The sequence below is a fragment of the Limanda limanda genome, chromosome 22 (genome assembly GCF_963576545.1).
Source record: "Limanda limanda chromosome 22, fLimLim1.1, whole genome shotgun sequence".
Classification (NCBI taxonomy): domain Eukaryota; kingdom Metazoa; phylum Chordata; class Actinopteri; order Pleuronectiformes; family Pleuronectidae; genus Limanda; species Limanda limanda.
Window position 1 is genome coordinate 5,050,287 of NC_083657.1, and position 19,205 is coordinate 5,069,491.

At 43.0% G+C, this 19,205-nt stretch overlaps 1 protein-coding gene and 1 non-coding gene across 2 annotated transcripts; both read right to left on the reverse strand.

Moving 5' to 3' along the window:
* Positions 1 to 23: 23 nt before the first annotated feature.
* intu (inturned planar cell polarity protein) lies at positions 24 to 16,728 on the reverse strand. The gene is made up of 17 exons (XM_061066662.1): positions 16,646 to 16,728; positions 13,597 to 14,195; positions 11,943 to 12,028; positions 8,594 to 8,800; positions 6,266 to 6,384; positions 6,061 to 6,150; positions 5,688 to 5,765; positions 5,287 to 5,470; positions 4,867 to 4,920; positions 4,660 to 4,722; positions 3,415 to 3,630; positions 3,196 to 3,288; positions 2,669 to 3,100; positions 2,336 to 2,430; positions 1,921 to 2,110; positions 759 to 901; positions 24 to 641 (listed from the first exon to the last, which is right to left on the reverse strand). The coding sequence occupies exons 1-17, from the start codon at positions 16,726 to 16,728 to the stop codon at positions 530 to 532; spliced, it is 2,844 nt and encodes a 947-aa protein (XP_060922645.1). The 3' UTR covers positions 24 to 529.
* A 1,089-nt stretch (positions 16,729 to 17,817) lies between these two features.
* On the reverse strand, positions 17,818 to 18,031 carry LOC132996365 (small nucleolar RNA U3). Its single transcript, XR_009677080.1, has one exon. It is a non-coding gene; the product is annotated as a small nucleolar RNA U3 (small nucleolar RNA).
* Between the last annotated feature and the right edge of the window lie 1,174 nt (positions 18,032 to 19,205).

Below are 19,205 nucleotides of genomic sequence, written 5' to 3' on the forward strand. Positions count from 1 at the left end.
TAACAAATTAGTATATTTCCATACAAAACTATACAAACAGTTAAATTAACAAATGAAATCCCCCCCCAACAATTCAATCTGTGAAAATATCAATACAACCTTAGTTAATTTGTGGAGATTTTTTTTTTTTTTTTATTGCTCCAGCTTTGTAAGGTCTGTCTGTTCTCATCAGAGTACCACCCACATGTCTGAGGTATTCACTGATGGAGTCGCTGTGACAAACACACACACTCTGTGTCCAGCACACAGCTGTTGTGTTGTGGAACAGGACTTCTGGTTTAACAAGGCAGAAAGATGTCCTGGGGTGAACCGGAGTCGTCGGCCTGCTGTTAGCTTATGAAACACTCTTCTGTTTTCTGCAGAGAATCATTTGTACAAATAGTCAGATTCCACTTGAACCCTTTTAAAACGTTCACACTGAAACTGGCATGAAAATCCCTCGAGCGCCGCAGTTTGAGCTGTTTCCCTGAGAATGCAACCGATGCCTCATCAGTTCATGTGTCTTCATCACTGATGAAGGATGAATGTGTCACAAGGCCAAACCGAAAGAGAGTCTGAAGGCCATCTCCACCGGAACCTCTGCCACCGAGTCGTGAAAACACACGTAGAATTCCTGAGGGACGGGCTCCAGCAACATCCGTCTGCAAGTGAAAGAAAAAGACGAGATGTTCAGCCTGTTTCATTTAAAAAACGCTAATATCATTTGCATTCCCTATTTCTGGAGCCATTGGTGTAAAATAACAAAAAGTCTGATGTACCCGATGACCCAGTACGTCATGGTGGGAGCAGGTTTCCTCTGATCGGTCCAGTTCTCTGGTTTACACTGGAACAGAACCCCGTGTTCCTTCAGAGGGCCCAGACCCCAGCCGGCGCCCTGAGGTCTGTCTGCTGCCCGTCGACCCTGCAGACAGAATCACACTGAGGTTCACACAGAGACAGAAGGAAACTGATGCACGCAGTCTGTTCTGAGAAACCACACAAGTCTGGATGAGGTGGTGATGGACACAACGTAGGAAATCGATGACTAGATCATTCCTCTACAATTTTTTAAATTGCCAGCGCTCTCTGGTGGACAAACTATGTAACAGTCACTTCTTCTGAACAGCATCAAGTCTTTTTCAATTTCTTACTTATCAGGTGACATAGACATACATACATAAAAATACATTTCTGATCAGCTGTGAAAGATAACTGGGCCAGTTTCTCAATCTAGCTATAATTCTGATATGTTGTTTTCTGGACAGATAAGATCAGATGTTCCTTAAAGGGACTCTTACCTTTGTTGCATTTGAGAATTACAGCACATTCAAATCATCCCGCCTTCCTCCAATGCCCCACCCCCTCGTTCCCATCCGCGGTGTTTTTTTGAAGAAACTTTATTTACACTTACAACCTACTGCCTCCGCGCACGCACGTGAGTTTTTGTTTACCAAAGCAATGGATTCGGATTCAGAAGCACCGGTAAGTTATATACATTTACATTCACATATGATGACGGGCCCGAATGCGCCACAAGAAGCAGACGGAAAACCTGCATGTCCATGCAGCAAACAGACAGGTCTTTCGGCCAATAAGGTCCTTCGGTCCGAAGAATTTTATTGGTTGAAGTTTTCACTAAATATTATGAGAGTGAAATAATTGTTTGTTTTTACTCCTGGTGGGTCTGTCTTGCATTTTAGAGTGTCATTACCTTATTAATACCAATTTAACCTTATCCAAAAAAAGTGTAAAAATGCAACAAAGGTGAGAGTCCCTTTAATTTATCCTTTAAAAAGACTATTTTAAAAACTCTCAGTCATCATCTAAACACTTGGTCTGGACCTGATCTCCCTTGAAATGAACAGAGTAATGTTTTGAGCTGCGTTAGCTGAGTCACCGACAGGGGCTTTTATTCATTTATAAGTGGGTAAGGTGAGTCACCCTGGCCGGCAGACTCTGCTGGAACGCAGCCCGGATGGAGAGGCAGCAGTGGTGGAAGTTGCGGATGAGCTGTGGGTGGATGGAGCCGCTGAGCTGAGCCACTTCTCTGTGAGTGGGAGCGATGAAGATCCCCTGAACCGTTTCCATCAGGACGTAGTGAAACAAGGTGTTTTCAGCTCCTGACGTCAGTCTGTCACCAGCACAGGACGAGACAGTTACACAGAGTGACGACTACTACACATTTAAACAAGTGTATGCGAGACAATTGTTCAAATTAAGCAATAAAACAAAAATACACCTGGTTAAAAGCAATATGGGCTTTTAAAACTAATGTGTATTTAGTTTTTGAACAGGTTTAGCCCAACGTCAATCACATCTGCATCTGGAGGGAACAGGATTCTTCTCCATCACTTACTTCATGGTGTTGTACATCTCCTCCGTCTCTCTCTCTGTCAGAGTCTTCTTCAAGGTCCCCAGGTAAAACGGGTTCGGATGTTTCATCCTGGAAATCTAATAATATAGCAAACACAAGCTACAATGAAATCAGATTTTCTTAGTGATTATAGTTAGATATTTAATATAATAGGAGAAATGTGAGAGAAAACTAGAATGTACAATGTTGCCTTCTATATCAATCATCTAAATTTACATAGTACTAAATGTTAAGTATTATTAATATTCATCTGCTTCACAGAGTGCATCAAAATACGAGTAGTAGGGTCATGATGTAATCTGACGAGAGCTGCACCTTGAAGTGACCTCCGCTGCCTCCGCTGCCATCGGACCCTCCGGACCCCAGAGAATCCCGTCGCCCCCCCAGCTTCCTCGCTGAGTCCGGGGTGGAGTGAGGACTGAAGCCCGGAGGCACTGAGGAGCCGGACCCCGAGCCGGCATCCATCTGCCCCTCGCTGCCGCTGTCCGATAAGCTCCTCTGGGGGCTGGACCTCCGGGACCTCTCCCCAAACAGGCTGCGGCCCCTGGAGCCCGACGAGGAGCCTCTCACCGCTCCGGCTAGTTTACTGAAGACGGGGGAGGACGAGGCCAGGCTGTCCAGGCGGTCGCGGGCTGTGGTGGCCGGGAGGAACCAGTCGGCACAGGACAGGCAGGGAGCGGGCGGAGCATTCAGCCTCTCTTCAATACCGACCTCCAACACCTCCAGCTGCAGCAGGGTGGCTTTCACCTGGGGCCGGAGCGTGAAGGAGGTTTAGTTTACACAGCTTTAAATCTCTTTGGTTGCAAAGTACAGGACAAATGAAGCAGGAAGTGTTTGTTCACCTGATCCACGTAAACACAGTCAGGACCCGGAGAGCCCAGAGCCTGAGAGGCGCACCCCCCAGCCTCCAGCAGCACACACTGCATGAAGTGCCTCTGAGGTGGAGAGGAGCAGAAACACGGAGAAACATGTGATGTGCACAATGAAGCTAAACACAGACATGATTTCGATTCCTGACAACACACTTAACACAGAGGAACAACCAAAGCCGGGCTCCTCACCAGCCCCACGATGAGGAGGAAGTGTCGTCCTTGTGGTTGGCTGAAGCCCGGCGCCGTGCCGCCGCCGCTGGCTCTCTGCTGGGGAAACACCTCCCTCCAGATGACCAGCTGCCCCACGCGCTGCTCGGACGCCAGCGGCAGCAGGCAGTAGTGCTGACAGTACAGGCACACGTCCAGCAGGTCATCTTTGGGCAGATGGTTGGCGATCAGGTAGGACTGAGAGGGGGTGGAGGTGGGGACACATTAAACTCTGTTAAAGGGACTCTCACCTTTGTTGCATTTGAGAATTACAGCACATTCAAATCATCCCGCCTTCCTCCAATGCCCCACCCCCTCGTTCCCATCCGCGGTTTTTTATTTAAGAAACTTTATTTACACAAGCAGACTTACAACCATCCTGGTGTTTTTATTTTTTTGAAGAAACTTTATTTACAAGCAGACTTACAACCTACTGCCTCCGCGCACGCACGTGAGTTTTTGTTTACCAAAGCAATGGATTCGGATTCAGAAGCACCGGTAAGTTATATACATTTACATTCACATATGATGACGGGCCCGAATGCGCCACAAGAAGCAGACGGAAAACCTGCATGTCCATGCAGCAAACAGACAGGTCTGTCGGCCAATAAGGTCCTTCGGTCCGAAGAATTTTATTGGTTGAAGTTTTCACTAAATATTATGAGAGTGAAATAATTGTTTGTTTTTACTCCTGGTGGGTCTGTCTCGCATTTTAGAGTGTCATTACCTTATTAATACCAATTTAACCTTATCCAAAAAAAGTGTAAAAATGCAACAAAGGTGAGAGTCCCTTTAAGTGAGTCATAGAAGCGACTTCAGGGTATTTTGCAGGTTTCAACAAGTTCAATTTTAGACTGTTTACGACCATCCAGAGTGAATATCTTCACTTTCTGTTAATTGAGGATAAGGGAAGTAGAGAATGACCCTTGATTTGGCAACATTATCTCAGTTCCAACACAGTCTGCTGCTCTCTGTCCTCCTCCTCTTCCACTCGATCAATATTTAAACAGATTAATCAGGTTGATGATTTGTCACAGAGTCGGAGGACAGGGCTGGTCGTGTTATCTTGTGTGAAAGGTCATCTTCTGCACACAGTTACTTCAGCTGCAGGGCTGACATTCAATCCGTCTAGACGGCGGTGAACCACCAGGGGAGGATATAGATATTGTAAGACCTGCGGCCGGCTCTGGAGTGTGTGTGAGCCTCTGTTTCGACTGTGACACCCACCTTGTAAAACAGACAGGATCCCAGAATCACATACAGACGCCTCAGGCCGAAAAAGTCCTCTGACTGCAGGAAATACATAGAAAAATAAATAAGATAAGAGGAACACAAAGCACAATAACATAATCTTAACTTAATTTCCAGCATCAACAACACCTCTGCAGTCAGTTAACAAGCATGTAACTGACAACATGATTTTTACAGTCTCACCATTTCACCGAAATCAGAAGACTCAAAATCTGAAAGAACAGTGTCAACCTCCATCTGTGAAAAGAAGAGAATAAATTATAAAGATAAATGAAACTGCCTTTAATTGTTAACATGGGTAAAAACATTAGAAAGGTGCTATATGAAAGTTTCTGATTATCATTAGTAGTTATATTTTTCCTGTCATTGTTTTTTAGGAACAATTTCTTGCAGCGTTATCTACAGTCTTGGCTCCTGCAGTGATCAAATTTTTTTTTGGGGATCATAACATTTTCTCATAATACATTGTGGGTCATTTTTAGCAGTGGACACAAGAGGGCACCAACGCTACATTCGAGGTAACAACTTGAAAAACTTAGGAACGGTACCATTAATACTTTTTCTGTATTTTACTGCTGCTTCTCGTCACTATTAGAAATGCACCTTGATTTCTGGAGGCAGCGTGAGCCATCGGACCGCTGGCAGTCCGTCCAGGAAGAGGGTCCCTGAGACGTCGGGGGGCGGGGCCGAGGAGACGTCCGTCAGACGAGACGGCTGAATGAGCTGCTGGAAGAACAGGCAGAAGAAATGGTCCAACCTGGGAGCGTGGTCTGCTTCACAGAAGGCCCTGTGGAGGACACAGAGACAAAGGATCATGATCACACACTCAGAGAGGGCAAGAGAGACAATGTTTGTGTAGAATCCAGCTGGAAATCCACATTTGATTTGTTGTGGTAGAACAAACACTGTTTTTAGTCCTGTAAGTTTTGCAATAAGCATAAAAAAAGACAAATATTGCGTTTCAGCCGTGTGTCTCTAAGCAGGAATGGGAGGAAACAACGAACCTGTCCAAAGAGCCGTACATCACTTTTAGTGTCCGGACTACGTCTCCCACCACCGTCTGCAGATACAGCAGCGGAACCCTGGAGGGACACGGAGAAATGTCAGAAACACAAACCTGGAAACAGTTTTTTCAGCCTGAGAAGAACCACAACTCATCAAATGTCTGGACAGACAGCCAGTAGCCATCATGGAAAATATGTTTTTTTATAAATGACAAACGGATGACTCTTTCCTATCGATTTTACACATCATATTTCCTTTTCACAAAAACATTACTCTCTGCATCTTTTCTGTTGATGTCTCAGACAGACGCTGCCTCTCACTGTGTAATAGTGCGTGTTGTGTGTTTGTGTGCTTGACTCCGCCTCCCTCTACCTCTCAGCAGGCAGGCCGACGACCAGCAGGTTGTTGCTTTCCTTCCAGTAGCCCACATGAACCAGATGTTTCCCGAGCTGGAGCGACGAACTGAGGAGAAGAAAGAGAAGACAGGGTCAAATAGTTCAAACAATACAAAGTGACTTTTAGAATTTGAAGAGGGGACGTTTCATGATGTTAGTTTTGTCCTTGCTGCTTCCCGTACCTGATGATCCTCCCTCCAGTCACATTCTCCAGCATGTCACACAGGGTGAGGAAGATCCCCCTGACTCCTTTCAGCTGAGTGGATGCCTCAGACACCGGGTACTGGTAATAGATCTCCTCCTGCAGACACACACACACACACACACACAGACACACAAAGAATATCTGGTTTAAGTCATGAAAATGATACGTGCAGCCGAGAGAGAAAACTCTGGATGAATGATGAGCAGGGTCATAATCAAATAAAATGTGAAATATCTGCTGTTGGATGCTGAACTCTTCTGAAATACTGACAGTGAAGAAGAATGAATGGATGGATGAGCTGCTAAATGTTACTTCTGTCAATGTGGTTTATATTCAGTCTGCGGTCAAACCCATCTTGTCTTCGGCATAAAGAAAAAAACAGAGTCACTTAAAGGAGAAAAGGAGATTCAGCAAATACAGAGTTTCAACAAACACAATGGGAAAGTCTTTCTGGGAAACTGCTGAGCAAGGAACCATGTTTTCATTGCTGTTTGTGTTCTGCTGAATAGATTTTATTGAAACTTAGTGGAAGGACGCGGCCACGGAATAACTCATTAACTTTCAGAGCAGATTCCATTAAGAAAGCGGATCCAGGATTTAGTTTGTCTCCACTTTCTTTAACATTGGGCGTTTTTTTTTCCACATTTTGTGAATTTCTCAGCAAATCATGCAGAGATCTATCTGGAAACAATGGGAATTTGTCAGATAGTGAAATAGATATGAATCAATATAAAGATTTTAGTATGGTAACCAATAGAGTGAGGTACCTTTACACTGTGCATCTGTACATTTCAGTTTTGCAGTTTAAGTTTGATATAAATAAACTTAGAGGTTAAAATTCTCTGAGTGCCCTTCTAGCTTTTAAATAGATTTCACTTATAATCAGGATTATATTGGTATTCATCCCTCGGTGTATTATGAACAATTATTTCTCTTGTGTGTTCTCTACTGGACCAACTGTTGCAGAAAAACACTTTGAGCGTATTGTTGTGATATTAGTATTCCTCCCTGCACATCGGCAGCCTTGAAGGATACAGGACGGGTGAGAGCTGAGCTGCAGAGAGGGTCAGAGGACAGAGCGCTGGGTGAGGGGATAAAAACCTTGAAAGAGCCCACTCTCACAGCCGTGGCAACCACAACAAATACACAAAGCAGCTGCCTAGGGAACAAATTCACCTCGGGGTCAAACCTGCACAGGGAGTCTGCTAAAAGTATGTGAGTGCTGCTGATACAGCTACATTTCCTCAGTACATGCAGACAACAAAATTAATTCCTGCATCGCCAAATCCTCACACCGTTAAAACCTTTAAAATACCACCACACAACAACCCCTCCGATTTCTGCTACCCTGCAATCAAAGGACAAAAAAAATCAAAGTCAAAGTTTAGCGGCTTCTCGCACGACACTGTCATTTAGAAAATCAACCGCCGGCTGATGTGGCTCCAGACAACCCGTACTCTCGATGGCCACCGCCGTTAGGGTCAAGAGAGAGTAAAGAAAAAAGTCTGGCTTGCAAATACATGAAAAGCAACGTCAGAGCCATGAAGTAAAACCATAAAAAAAACATAAACGTGCCAAAAGCCATCCGCAGGGAAAATGTGATTATAGTGTAGCGGGTGTCGGTCAGCGTATGAGTGTCGTTTGCTTCTCAGAGCAGGAAAACACACATTTTGGCATTAAAACTTTACTACAAGGCAAATTAAGTCCCATCATGGGATATAAAACACTGCCCATTTACAATGATCCAATTAAAACACAGGAAATGTGTTATTTTGTTTATAGAAGTCAGTAAAAAGAGCATGAGTGGATTCGCCCCGTAGAGAATAATAGTTTGCAGCATTAAGATGACGGATCATTTATTGACAGGAGCTGTGCTTAGAGCAGGACTCCTCCGAATTTCTCGCGTTTCTCTCCCCTCTCTCTCTCTCTCTCTCTCTGCTTCCTGTCAGCAGCAGCCACAGGCGTTGGACGTCCTCCAGACCAGTAGTTTTCAGAAGAGTCTGAAATTCTGAGAAAGCTTCTCGCTCCTGGACGCGGGGTTTCCTTTACAACTACGGCCATTTTTAACACTCAATCAGGATGCACTTTTTGGGAGTATAGATGATGAAGTGATGGTTAAGGTGGGATTCAGTGTTTAAAGTGCAGAGTCATGGTTTCCTTTTGAACAGGCTTTACCAAACCAATCTACTTTCCAAAGGGATGGAACACAATTTGTGGACCCAGGGTTTTCGACAACGGCCTTTCTGTCTTCATTCACCATTTCCTGTTTCAAATTACAGACACTGTGGGTTTTATACACACTGACCTCGTCCTGTGGTGAGGCCGAGTCCAGTTTGAGCGACAGGTACATGACGATGTGCGGGATGTGTCCGATCGACATCTGGAGTTCTGCCGTGTCCTCGCCCCACAGCAGACGCACCAGCTGGCTGACCGGGGGGGAGGATTTCGTCTTACGGGCGGACAAAGCGTCGCCGCCGTCCACCGGAGCCACCGTCTCCATGGTCAACCTCACCTGGGGGGGGGGAACACAGGGAGAAGAGGCGGCTTTTGAAAATTCAGTCGTGGAAAAGAAGCAGAAAATGATATCATGAAATGGGGAAACATAAAAAGAGGAGAGTAAACATGTTATGGCTCCACATGATGATAGTTGGCGAGAGATTGTAACAGTGCATGTGTGTCTGTTCTGAAAATAGAGGTGTGTGCTTCCTGAAGGAGAAAAGGGTTCAGTCATTAAAGTGGAAGGAAGGATGGAGATTGTCAAGAGAGAAAGTGACACCGACATCCAGTGAAAACCACAACATAACAAAAAACAGGAATCTGTGTGTGTGTGTGTGTGGTGTGTGTGTGTGTGTGTGTGTGTGTGTGTGTGTGTGTGTGTGTGTGTGCGTGTGTGTGTGTGTCTGACTTAAATTAAAACCAGACCACTGCAAACCCAGGAAACAGTGGCAAGACAACAGACGGCCATCTTCTCTGGTTTGTGCAGGATTCCTCTTTTCTATTTTTGTTTTTTTTTTAACTTTCCATTCCCCAGTGCTTTATTGTACATTGTCATTCAGAGCGAGTCGCCGTGGAAACCGAAACAGAGCGGCGTGGAAACGAGACGAGCAGATGACAGAGGGAGGAGACGGTGCAGCTCTGTGTTGTCTACGTTTGAATAATTACATCATCAGTCATTCATGGTTATCGAAGCATATTTCATCCCAAATTAATGACTCACTATGTCATGATTTCTACTTCTAATGTCCGAAGTTTGACATTTAAAACAGATAATTGAACTTCAGTATTCGTATATCTTTCTGTCTGGGCTTCATTAACGAGGAATCAGCTGCCAGCAAAACAAACACAACCGCAAAAACGTTTTTCTTAGCTTCTCCTGGTTAAAGTTAATGAGAGCTGGTGGTTAATTACTGAACACATTTGACTGTAAAGCAGAGTTGATGCCCTGCAGCTGTGATGCAAAGGGATTCTTCCCTAAAGGCAACACAGTCGGTTTAAAGACTTTTCTCCCTCTGGAGGTATTTGGAAGAAAAGCTGAAAGACGGGAAGAGCGGTGGAGTCTCTGGTGGGATTCAAACCTCAAACCACCGGGGATCCAGTTGTGAGTTTTAACCGCTCCATCTCTACCGGACACGCCCCGACAATATTTTGGTGTTCGACTGAAACACTGCATGGCTGCTTGCTTACATGGTTTTACACAGGAAAACCACTGAAAGAGATGAATGAGGTGGTCATAACTTACAGAAAGGTAAAGTGTGGAGTTTCAACCCTGCACCATATGGTGTCTGCCCAATAAGTGAAAGCAAAGAATAAAGATCCTGTTCCCTGGTTGAAAAGGTTCAAACTGTACTTTTCACTCCCAGAACTCTCCGAGGCCCGACCACAGGCCACCCGCCTTCCAGCAGGCGCCTCCCTCTGGGCTCCGGGCCGGTTCAGACAATCTGTTATTAAAGAAGAGTCGAGTGGTGGTTGCACGCCATGTGATGTACCTTTCAACTCGCAGGCTGAGAGCGAGGGGAGAGCACAGGCAACTGGTTTTTTTTTGTTTTGGTTTCAATCGTTTAATCAGTTAAGAAAGATACAAAAATGTGACATAAAGTTTAACTGGTGGAATTCTGTCTATAAGAATAACTCTAATTGTATTTGTTATAATTATCGTTGGCCAGTAACTTTTTACAGCAGTTAGAGGAATATAAAAGCCATGTGGCCGTTCTAGTGCAGTGGTTCCCAACATGATGTTCCCCCACAGCCCTGTCACTTAAACTCAATCACCTCTGCAGTTATGTACCAAATGTGTTCATTTTAAACTGGATTTATAGTTACAATATTTCATACCACCGCACTGTGTTTGGTCAAGTTTATATGTGTACTGTTACCACTTGGTCATAAGATGGATTTTTCAACCATTTTACTGTTTCCTGTTTTATCAGTTTCTCATTTATTATCATTCATTTTTTTAGCTCTGTTTATCCTCCAATTTTGGTGGCTAAAGAGTTTCTATCTATTTCTTTCTCGATATCTTTTTTTTTTGTTTTAAAGACACTGCATCATCCTTTCTGTATAGGATCTAATGAAGGAGGCAGCAAAAAGATTTGATCGAACTGAGCAGAGGTCATCAATGTCAAGGAGGAAAACGTTCTAATAGGCAAACTCAAAATTTGGGGGAAATAATTGGATAAAGAGGCCTAGTGAGACTAACTGAAGCATCAACTCTTTCTCATCATAAATAATAAGGATGTGGTCAGACTGGAGAAATTCCAGTCTGCTGATGTCAGTCATTTAGCCGTCGCTCATGGATGGACACACACGCACAAGTAGTGGAGTTAGCAAAGGGCACGGTGGACTGCATTTAATACTAATATTTCCTCCCCCAAAATAAGTACTGTCTCTGTTGGATGGCACACACCCTCCCACACACACACACACCCTCCCACCCACACACACACACACAGAAAACACAATCATTCTGTCATCAGTACAACTCTATTTCAAGTTTTCCTCAAAGTCATCGTGGTGCCTCAGGAAACTCGTATTTTTTCCGAAGAAATCTCCCTCGCTCGTTCCCCACGATATAATTGAGTTTCCGACTACATCTTCTAATCAGCTTAGCTCTCCATCCCGCAGCAGCTTCCTGTGGCACCGGAAAAAAAAAAGGAGTCCCGCCACAGTCCCGTCTCTCCGCTGTGCTGCCCATCAACCCTGCACACACTCTGTTATTTGCAAATTCCTACTTTTTTGATGGTCGGCGTTTTGGTGCAAGCGCACGATTGAGGCACAGCTTTTTTTTTTTTGTTCTGTGTGCAACCGATCAAAGCGTCATTTCGCAGTAATTGTGGGTTTTTGTAATGTTGAATGGCAGCGGGTTCTGCTCTCTGTACACATTTCAGCATCTCAGAGTATCCAGAGTGATTTAGAGTAGTTTTGTGTCTTTATTTACTGTCTGAGTTTGTTGTTTGTGTCTGGTCAGGATTTTAAAAGACCTAAATTCCACCTTAAAGATTGACCAGGCTAATCCTTGGCTCTCCACACTGACTGTGGGCAACCAAAGCCTGCTCCAATGTGTTTGGTTTCCAGACCCAAATATCGTGTCCCTCGCCTACAGATTCTGTACATGTACATGTAGAGACTGTTTATAGAGATTCAAGGTTGACTCTTACCTGTGTTGGTCCCGGGATGCAGGACAGAACCCGCTCAATGTTTTCAGACGTCACGTCCACATCGTCCACCGCTACAAGCACGTCACCTGGAAACAGACATGTATCAGTCTCACACCTGGAGAAAACACCAAATAAATAATGCTCAGTAAGAGACGATGTTGTTAGTGTGCGTGTTTAACCAGCTTGTGATGAGAGAACAGGAAAACAAAGGAGGAAGAAGCTCCATCGATCTGACAGGAGCTTTGGGAGGTTTCCACGGTAACAGCAGTGGGTCTCATTCTTATGTTAAAACAGTAACTTCTCCAAAACAGCAAACTTTGCCTGCATGTTATTATTTAAAAAGCTAATGCACATGATATTGGCTGACCTGCAGTCAAGCAGTATATATTGTATTATATGGCAGATGGTCGGTAAATGGTTCAAATAACGATAAGCTTTTTGACCAGTTCTAAAGAAATGTTTTTTTAGGGTTAGTTACAAAGATAACGACAAAAAAAAGTCAGTTTAAATCCAGAGTTTGGAGGATGAGAAGCAGAAAATGCTTCATAAAGAGCTTCACCTGCTTGTGTGCAGGGAGGCACATCTCAGGAACGGCGCTATTCCAGGTATTTAACGACTCTAATTGTTTGAGTGTGGAGCTGCGCTGGATAAAGCTTCCTCTAAACAGGAACTCATGTGGGTAATCACACGTGGTGAAGCACGGCTGGCATTCCTGTGTCTGCTGGTTAGAAAACTGGCCGATGATTCGACCAGATAGAAGAAAATCCCGTCACAGCCGCCCAGCTTTGTTCCAAACACACAGATTAACGTGTGTACAGAGCCAGGCCTGCTGTGGCTGTCTCCTCCAAACAGTTTCACAAATACTGAACACAGATGCTGCTCAGAGTCGGCCAAGAAGAGAAGTAGCTATTAAATGTCCCACACACATATTTAACTAGAACTGAGTGTGGTTTTAAAACACAAAATGAAATCTGAAACTATTATACGACCTATGATTTGTATTACTTTTATGGGTTGAACACACCGAAAATAATCAGCCTCAGTCCAAACCCCTCAGAGAGTTCTTTTAATACAATCCTTGAGAATAATAACAAATCTAACCAGTTAAACTACTTCCCTAACCCTTATTTTAATTTTTAACCTAAACTTAAAACATGTCTTCACCTCAAAACATGTTTTATTTACAGTATGGAGACTCCATTTTTCCACATAAGGAAGAAAAGTCCAACATAATTTGATTTAGCTCCCCACAAAATAAGTTGTACTTGGTCCACACACACACAGAGACATACACACACACACTTCCAGCTCCGTTGGCATGCAGGGTAATAACTGCAGCTCGTGCTTTGGCAGTGCTTGTGTGTGGTGTGGAGATGAATGAGTTCAGTGCTGGTTCATGACTTTCATGGTTTAACTGCTGCCTTTTCCGGGCTCTTAATAACTTATAACCTCTATTTAAGAATGGAGAATTTCTACTATTAGCTATTTTTATTCGAACAAAAGCTTCTCAGACACTTTCCCTTCTCTACTGGGGTGTGAATGTATCTCATAACAAAAGCTGGAACTTTTCCATAGGTAAGAAAAGCTCTGAAACTCTCCTGAACTCTAGTTCTACTAGTTTTCTATGAGCCAACTGTTTGAATAACGCTCTCACCGATTAGGATCTGGCCACATTTGATGGCCGGGCTGTTTGGTATTAATCCGTGAACAGTCAGTCTTTCTTCCCCTCTGGAAACAGCAGAGTCTCCGTGACCTCTGCTCCACGCCGGACGATGCACCACCCCCAGCAGAGCCTCCAGCAGGCCTCCGCTGACGGAGAGCGGCGTGGATCCACCTCCCAGGCGTTTGGGGTTGAGGTAGACACACACGTCCTTCAGCTGCTGCGGCTGGACGGTCACTCCAGGCCTCGGGCCCGGCTGGTTCTTCAGGATGGACGCTGGCTGGGACAGAGCCGAGCTGTCTTTGCCGGCGTCCTTCCCTCCTCTGCGCTGAGAAGGCCGGCGTTTCCTCCTCAGGATCCGGGCCAGCCTCTTGAGAGCGGGCTCGCCTTTCGCCCGAGAGCCGCCCGGCTGCTTCTGGTCCTGCTCGGAGATGACCTCCGCTTCCTTCTCGCTGAAGCGGACGTGATTGGTGGACACACCGTGGCTGGCGTCGGCCTGGGCCAGGGCGGCCTCCTCCTCGCCCTCGCTCAGCTCCAGGTAGAAGAGCTCACCGTTCTTCTGGATGTCGTCCAGCCACTCGGGTTCCAAGTCACTGACAGGAAACAAACAGGAAGCGTTAAGACATGAAGAGAAGCCACTTTGAGTAGAAGACATGAGAGATGGAGGATGAGGTATCATTTAAAACTATATATGGTGACAATTAGGGTTGCAAAGGGGCGGAAAGTTTCCGGTAAATTTCCGGAAACGTTCCAGAAACTTTCCATGGGAAGTTAAGCTCGGGAATTTTGAAAAAAAAAAAAAAAACTACTCAAATTAAACGCTGAGCAATAAAAACATCATTCAAAACTCTATTTTAAAGATGTATGGAATGCAGCACACGCTTCACGTTGAATTTCAACCCTCGACTGTGCATTCTTCCATCACATGCACAGATAACTCCCAGCATTCTTCACTCTACAGCAGGGCTATTGAGGCCTGCTGTAGTGTGCAGGACTAGTCAGGTAGGTTTCCATGATATTACTCAGGAAAATATATTAGCATGCTGATCGAGGATTGTTCATCTGTTCATCTAGCCTATTTCCATTCATTTATCCATCAATTGTAAAATATTTTCACAGATGATTCCAATTGTTTGGCTAACTATTTACGTTTTTATTCTATTGTATTGTATTTTATTGTATTCAAAAATACCGGCTGCTATGACGACTTAATTTCCCCTCTGGGATGAATAAAGTAATCTATCTATCTATCTATCTATCTATCTATGGCATTGCATTAGTGTTTTTTTAGAAACTTTTTTCTCATCTTATTCTACAGAACAATGCCATGTGCACTCTCTCATGTGTGGAGACATTTCACCCCATCCAATGTAGAAGGAAAGGCTGTGTACATTTGCAAATACTGTGCAAAGACCTATGTTAAGAATGACACAACGATGCAGAAGCATATAGTCAAGTGCCCAAAGTTTCCTCAGGGCTCAAATCAGCCTATGACAAAACAAAATGTTTCTATTTATGTCTGTATATGACAAGGTAAATACAGTTAGTATAAATTATAAACAAAATTTTCAGTTAATTTCCGTTAAATTCCTGTTGATTCCTGTTAATTCCAGTATATCCCCGTTAATTCCCATGGAAAGTTTCCAACTTTGAACATTCCCGGAATTTTGCAACCCTAGTGACAATATTCACTTTATATGTCTCTTTTTTTGTGGGTGAACTTCACAATAAAAGGCTCCACATCCCTGCCATTACATTCACAGTATTAATTTCTGTCCTTTAGGGGAAACACCCCCCCACATGTGTAGTTTCATCCCTACAACAGGTTCCCAGATGATGGAGGGAGATGTTCCATTTGTTTTCTTACTGTAATATCTCAAAACTAAAAGCTCCCATACGCTCACAGACTGTAATCATGCGTGTAACCGAACAGGGTGGCAGACATGTTCTCTCTCTGGCTTCTCTTCTTTTAACCCTGTGGTAGGAAGGAAGCTGCTCTCACACGCCATCTCTAACTTCCCTGGAGGATGGAAGGGAAACCTGCAATTATTGATGAGCCTCCACCTCCCAGTTTGAGCTATGGGAGATGAACCCAAGTACTGGTTTGTATTTAGACACATTTAATTTGTACCACACGTCATATTTAACCTGTGTTTGTTTAGATTGAAGGTAAAAAGATGGAGGTTTTACTCTGAGTGGTCGCAGCTGCTGTGACTCGACGCTGAGGAATCATGGTCCTTGTAGTTCTCGGTGCGGTCCACTTCCGGGTTCGGACCACACGGAACTGGGCCGTGCCGAACATTCGCCATTTGTGTTGTTGTTGTTTTAAAGAGGAGCAACGTTTTATCTCCATGACAAACTTTCATCCGCCGCCATGTTGGGAGCGGGAGGGACTAGTGTGTCATGTGACGCAGCGGCGCCTGCTCTGATTGGCGGACGCCGCGGTTGCCCCTGACAACGTAGAAGCTCTTAAGCACAACTTTTGCAGCTTGAAGTGACACCACGTTAAATAATGCAGCAAATACACAAAACACCACAGAAATACTACTTATACCGCTACTGCAAATAATAATCATTAAAGTAGTGATATGCATACTTTTATTTACTTAATTTATTCATATCCGGCGCTGTTAAAGTATTGCAAACACACATACACATAAAAATAAATTTTCTGATGATAATCTTAACAATTAAGGCAATTACATAAAAATGTGTGCATCTCTTATATCGTTTTAAATTTGTACGTTTATTATTCTTTCATTTATGGGCCCCTCTCCCCTCCTCCACCTCCCATGCACGAGGCTTTTATTTTGTAATCCCCTCCGGTATTCGGTTAAACTTCTTACACAAACATAAGCTCACAACTTTATTAGTTTGTTTAAAAGAAGAAAAGATGTTTGTGAACGACATCTCCATCATTGATTTAAATTTGTTCCCAGTCTTCCTATGTAAATGATTGTATTAATAAAATAAATAGATTAATTAATTAATTAAACATTGCTATTTGTATACATATATAATACAATGTGACGTACTGACTGACCTGTAAAGGAGCACACTGCGTATGGAGTCGAAGTCCTCCAAGTTGTTAGAGAATGAGCCTCCATCAATAGAAATGTTGAACATCATTTGTGTTTCATGTTGTCGAGGCACAAAAACAACATTTCTCTGTTAAACTAACTCATGGAGCCGCGATTTAAAAGTCCAAGGGTGGAAAATCCTCTCCAACAAGATCCCAGTGAGAACTCCTCTCCTGGACCAGTGAGCTGCTGCAGCATGCAGGCTGATCGGAGTCTGCACCTCACAGAGAAATGAACCAATAACCAATATATTCCAAGTGAGAATAAACCCTCTGGAGTCCCCTTCTTCTTCTCCTTCTTTTTCTTCTTCTTTGCTCTGATGCTCTGAGTGTTTCTCCAGGACCAGCAGAGAGGAATTTGTCCCAGTGGTTTTCTTGGCAGGTGGAGGAAGAACCCGCCCACTGGGCAACCAACAAGAAGCTCAGAGGACAAGCCCACATTTTAAAAAACACATCACACAAAAAACAGTGTAGTACTAAAGAGTGAGGGGGGGGATTGCCTGGCAATAACCCCTTCAAATAAAAGCCCACACTAATATTCCCACTCATGGAAAATAGTTAGCGATAAACTTTACACACAATATCCCTGTTGGAATAAAATATGTCTGGGCATCTAAATACTATCATAAAAAACAGGTTTGAGATAAAAGTGATAGGGGAATTATTTTTTATATATTTTGAAACAGGCAAACGATGATAAAGAAATTATATTAAAACTAAAAAAAGAGTAATCCAGAGTGCAAGTTACTCTATATCATAAAGTGTACAATTAAATTTCTCAGGACAGTAATTACATGAGGTTTTTACTGGGTTAGGTTTATTTAAATCATTGAATATTATAAACTCTCTTAGCAATATTCAATATGTCTGTGCAACCTCCAATAAATTTACTATACACACTCACACTTCACATATTTTCTCTCTTTCAGACTGTATAGTTTTAAATCCATTTATATTTTTCCTCTTTTTAAATGTCCTTATATTGAACTACAGCACCTCTACTCTCCGGTTGGCATGATCTACTTCAATACTAATATTACAGTAATGTTACTAATGTCCTTAATATGATAATCACTGGAAAAGTATAAAATCTCTCCATAAATAATAGATATATTTAGTATTCACATAGTAGCACTATCACTCGGATCATACTCCCCCCTCAATGTCTCCAGAGGAAACAATGAACGGTCATCAAAAGCGAAATACTTGGATTAAATCTAAGCATTTCGCCCGCTTCGCGCTCAAGGAGGAGTATCACCATCTCTTCATCGTGATTAGCGAGACCAAACTCAGAAAGAACACATTTCTCAGAGCGAGTACTATAGAAATGATCCCTGAAAGTATAGTCTTAACTTTAAAATGCTAAAGTCTGAGTACTAGAGGGAGGATCCCCACCTTCTCTGTCATGGTGTCAACGGATCCACGTGTACAAAGAGTTTATTGACGTCTACTTCATCAGTTCTCACATATGACGGATGAAACTGATGATGTATGATTATAATATAGATTTATAAGAAAAAATAAGTTCGTAAAACTTTGTCTTTCTTCTTTAATATGTATATTTATATATTGAAAAAATATCAACACGTGTTATGGAGCAAATACAAAACACATCCTGGATGAAACAGCGATCTATGGATTCAGTTTGCAATATAAAGACGTATAAAGTGTAAAATCATATAGAATTGTGTTTAAATAAGTTTACCCACAATGCTGCCGGGCACCACAGCCCCGCCCAAGTTAACTCTAATTGGCTGCTGGGACCACAGGAGGCGGGGTGTTAGCTTCCTTTGCTAACACCAGCTGAGGGCTAATTCGTGTTTTTAAACATAAGGCGTTACACAATCTGTACAATATGAGTTCTCACAGAATGAACATGTCACAAAGTAGATGATGAGCTTTGATTGAGATGTTGTCACGAAAGAGAAATTGAGAAATCTATAGATTAACGTTTAAGTAAGGCTAGCACGTGACGGGCAGCGGGGTGTCCCACTGTTTAAACGTCCGGCTAGAAATGGCGTTATTCAATAGTTCCGCTGCAAACTTAATATCGCTACATGATTTGAGATAAATGTTTTAGTTTTAATCACAACGGTTGTTTGAATGTAAGAAAACTAAGATTGTATCTAAAACAACAAGTCCGTCATCTTTCTGCTACTGTTGCCATAGAAACCAGAGATGATCATATCTGCAGTAACGTGTTCAGATTTAGTTTTTGTCTTATTCTCTGATCGAACCAGCTTGATCTGGTCTTCCTGTGGTTTTATGCACTGACTTATTGTTTTAAAAAAGATCACATGTTCTTAGAAGATGATTGTTTTTGATACTGATTTACTTTCTGTAAATGAACAAAGATTTTAACTTGTTTAAATTCCACCACTAGTTACTTTACAACATTTATTACCAGTTCCTTTTTAAAACAACGAAATATTCAAAGGCAGGCGTGAGATTAAACACATGACAACATTTTACTTTTTAAACATTTTATTTTGTATTAAGCCTTAAATGAGAAGTTTCAGTAAAC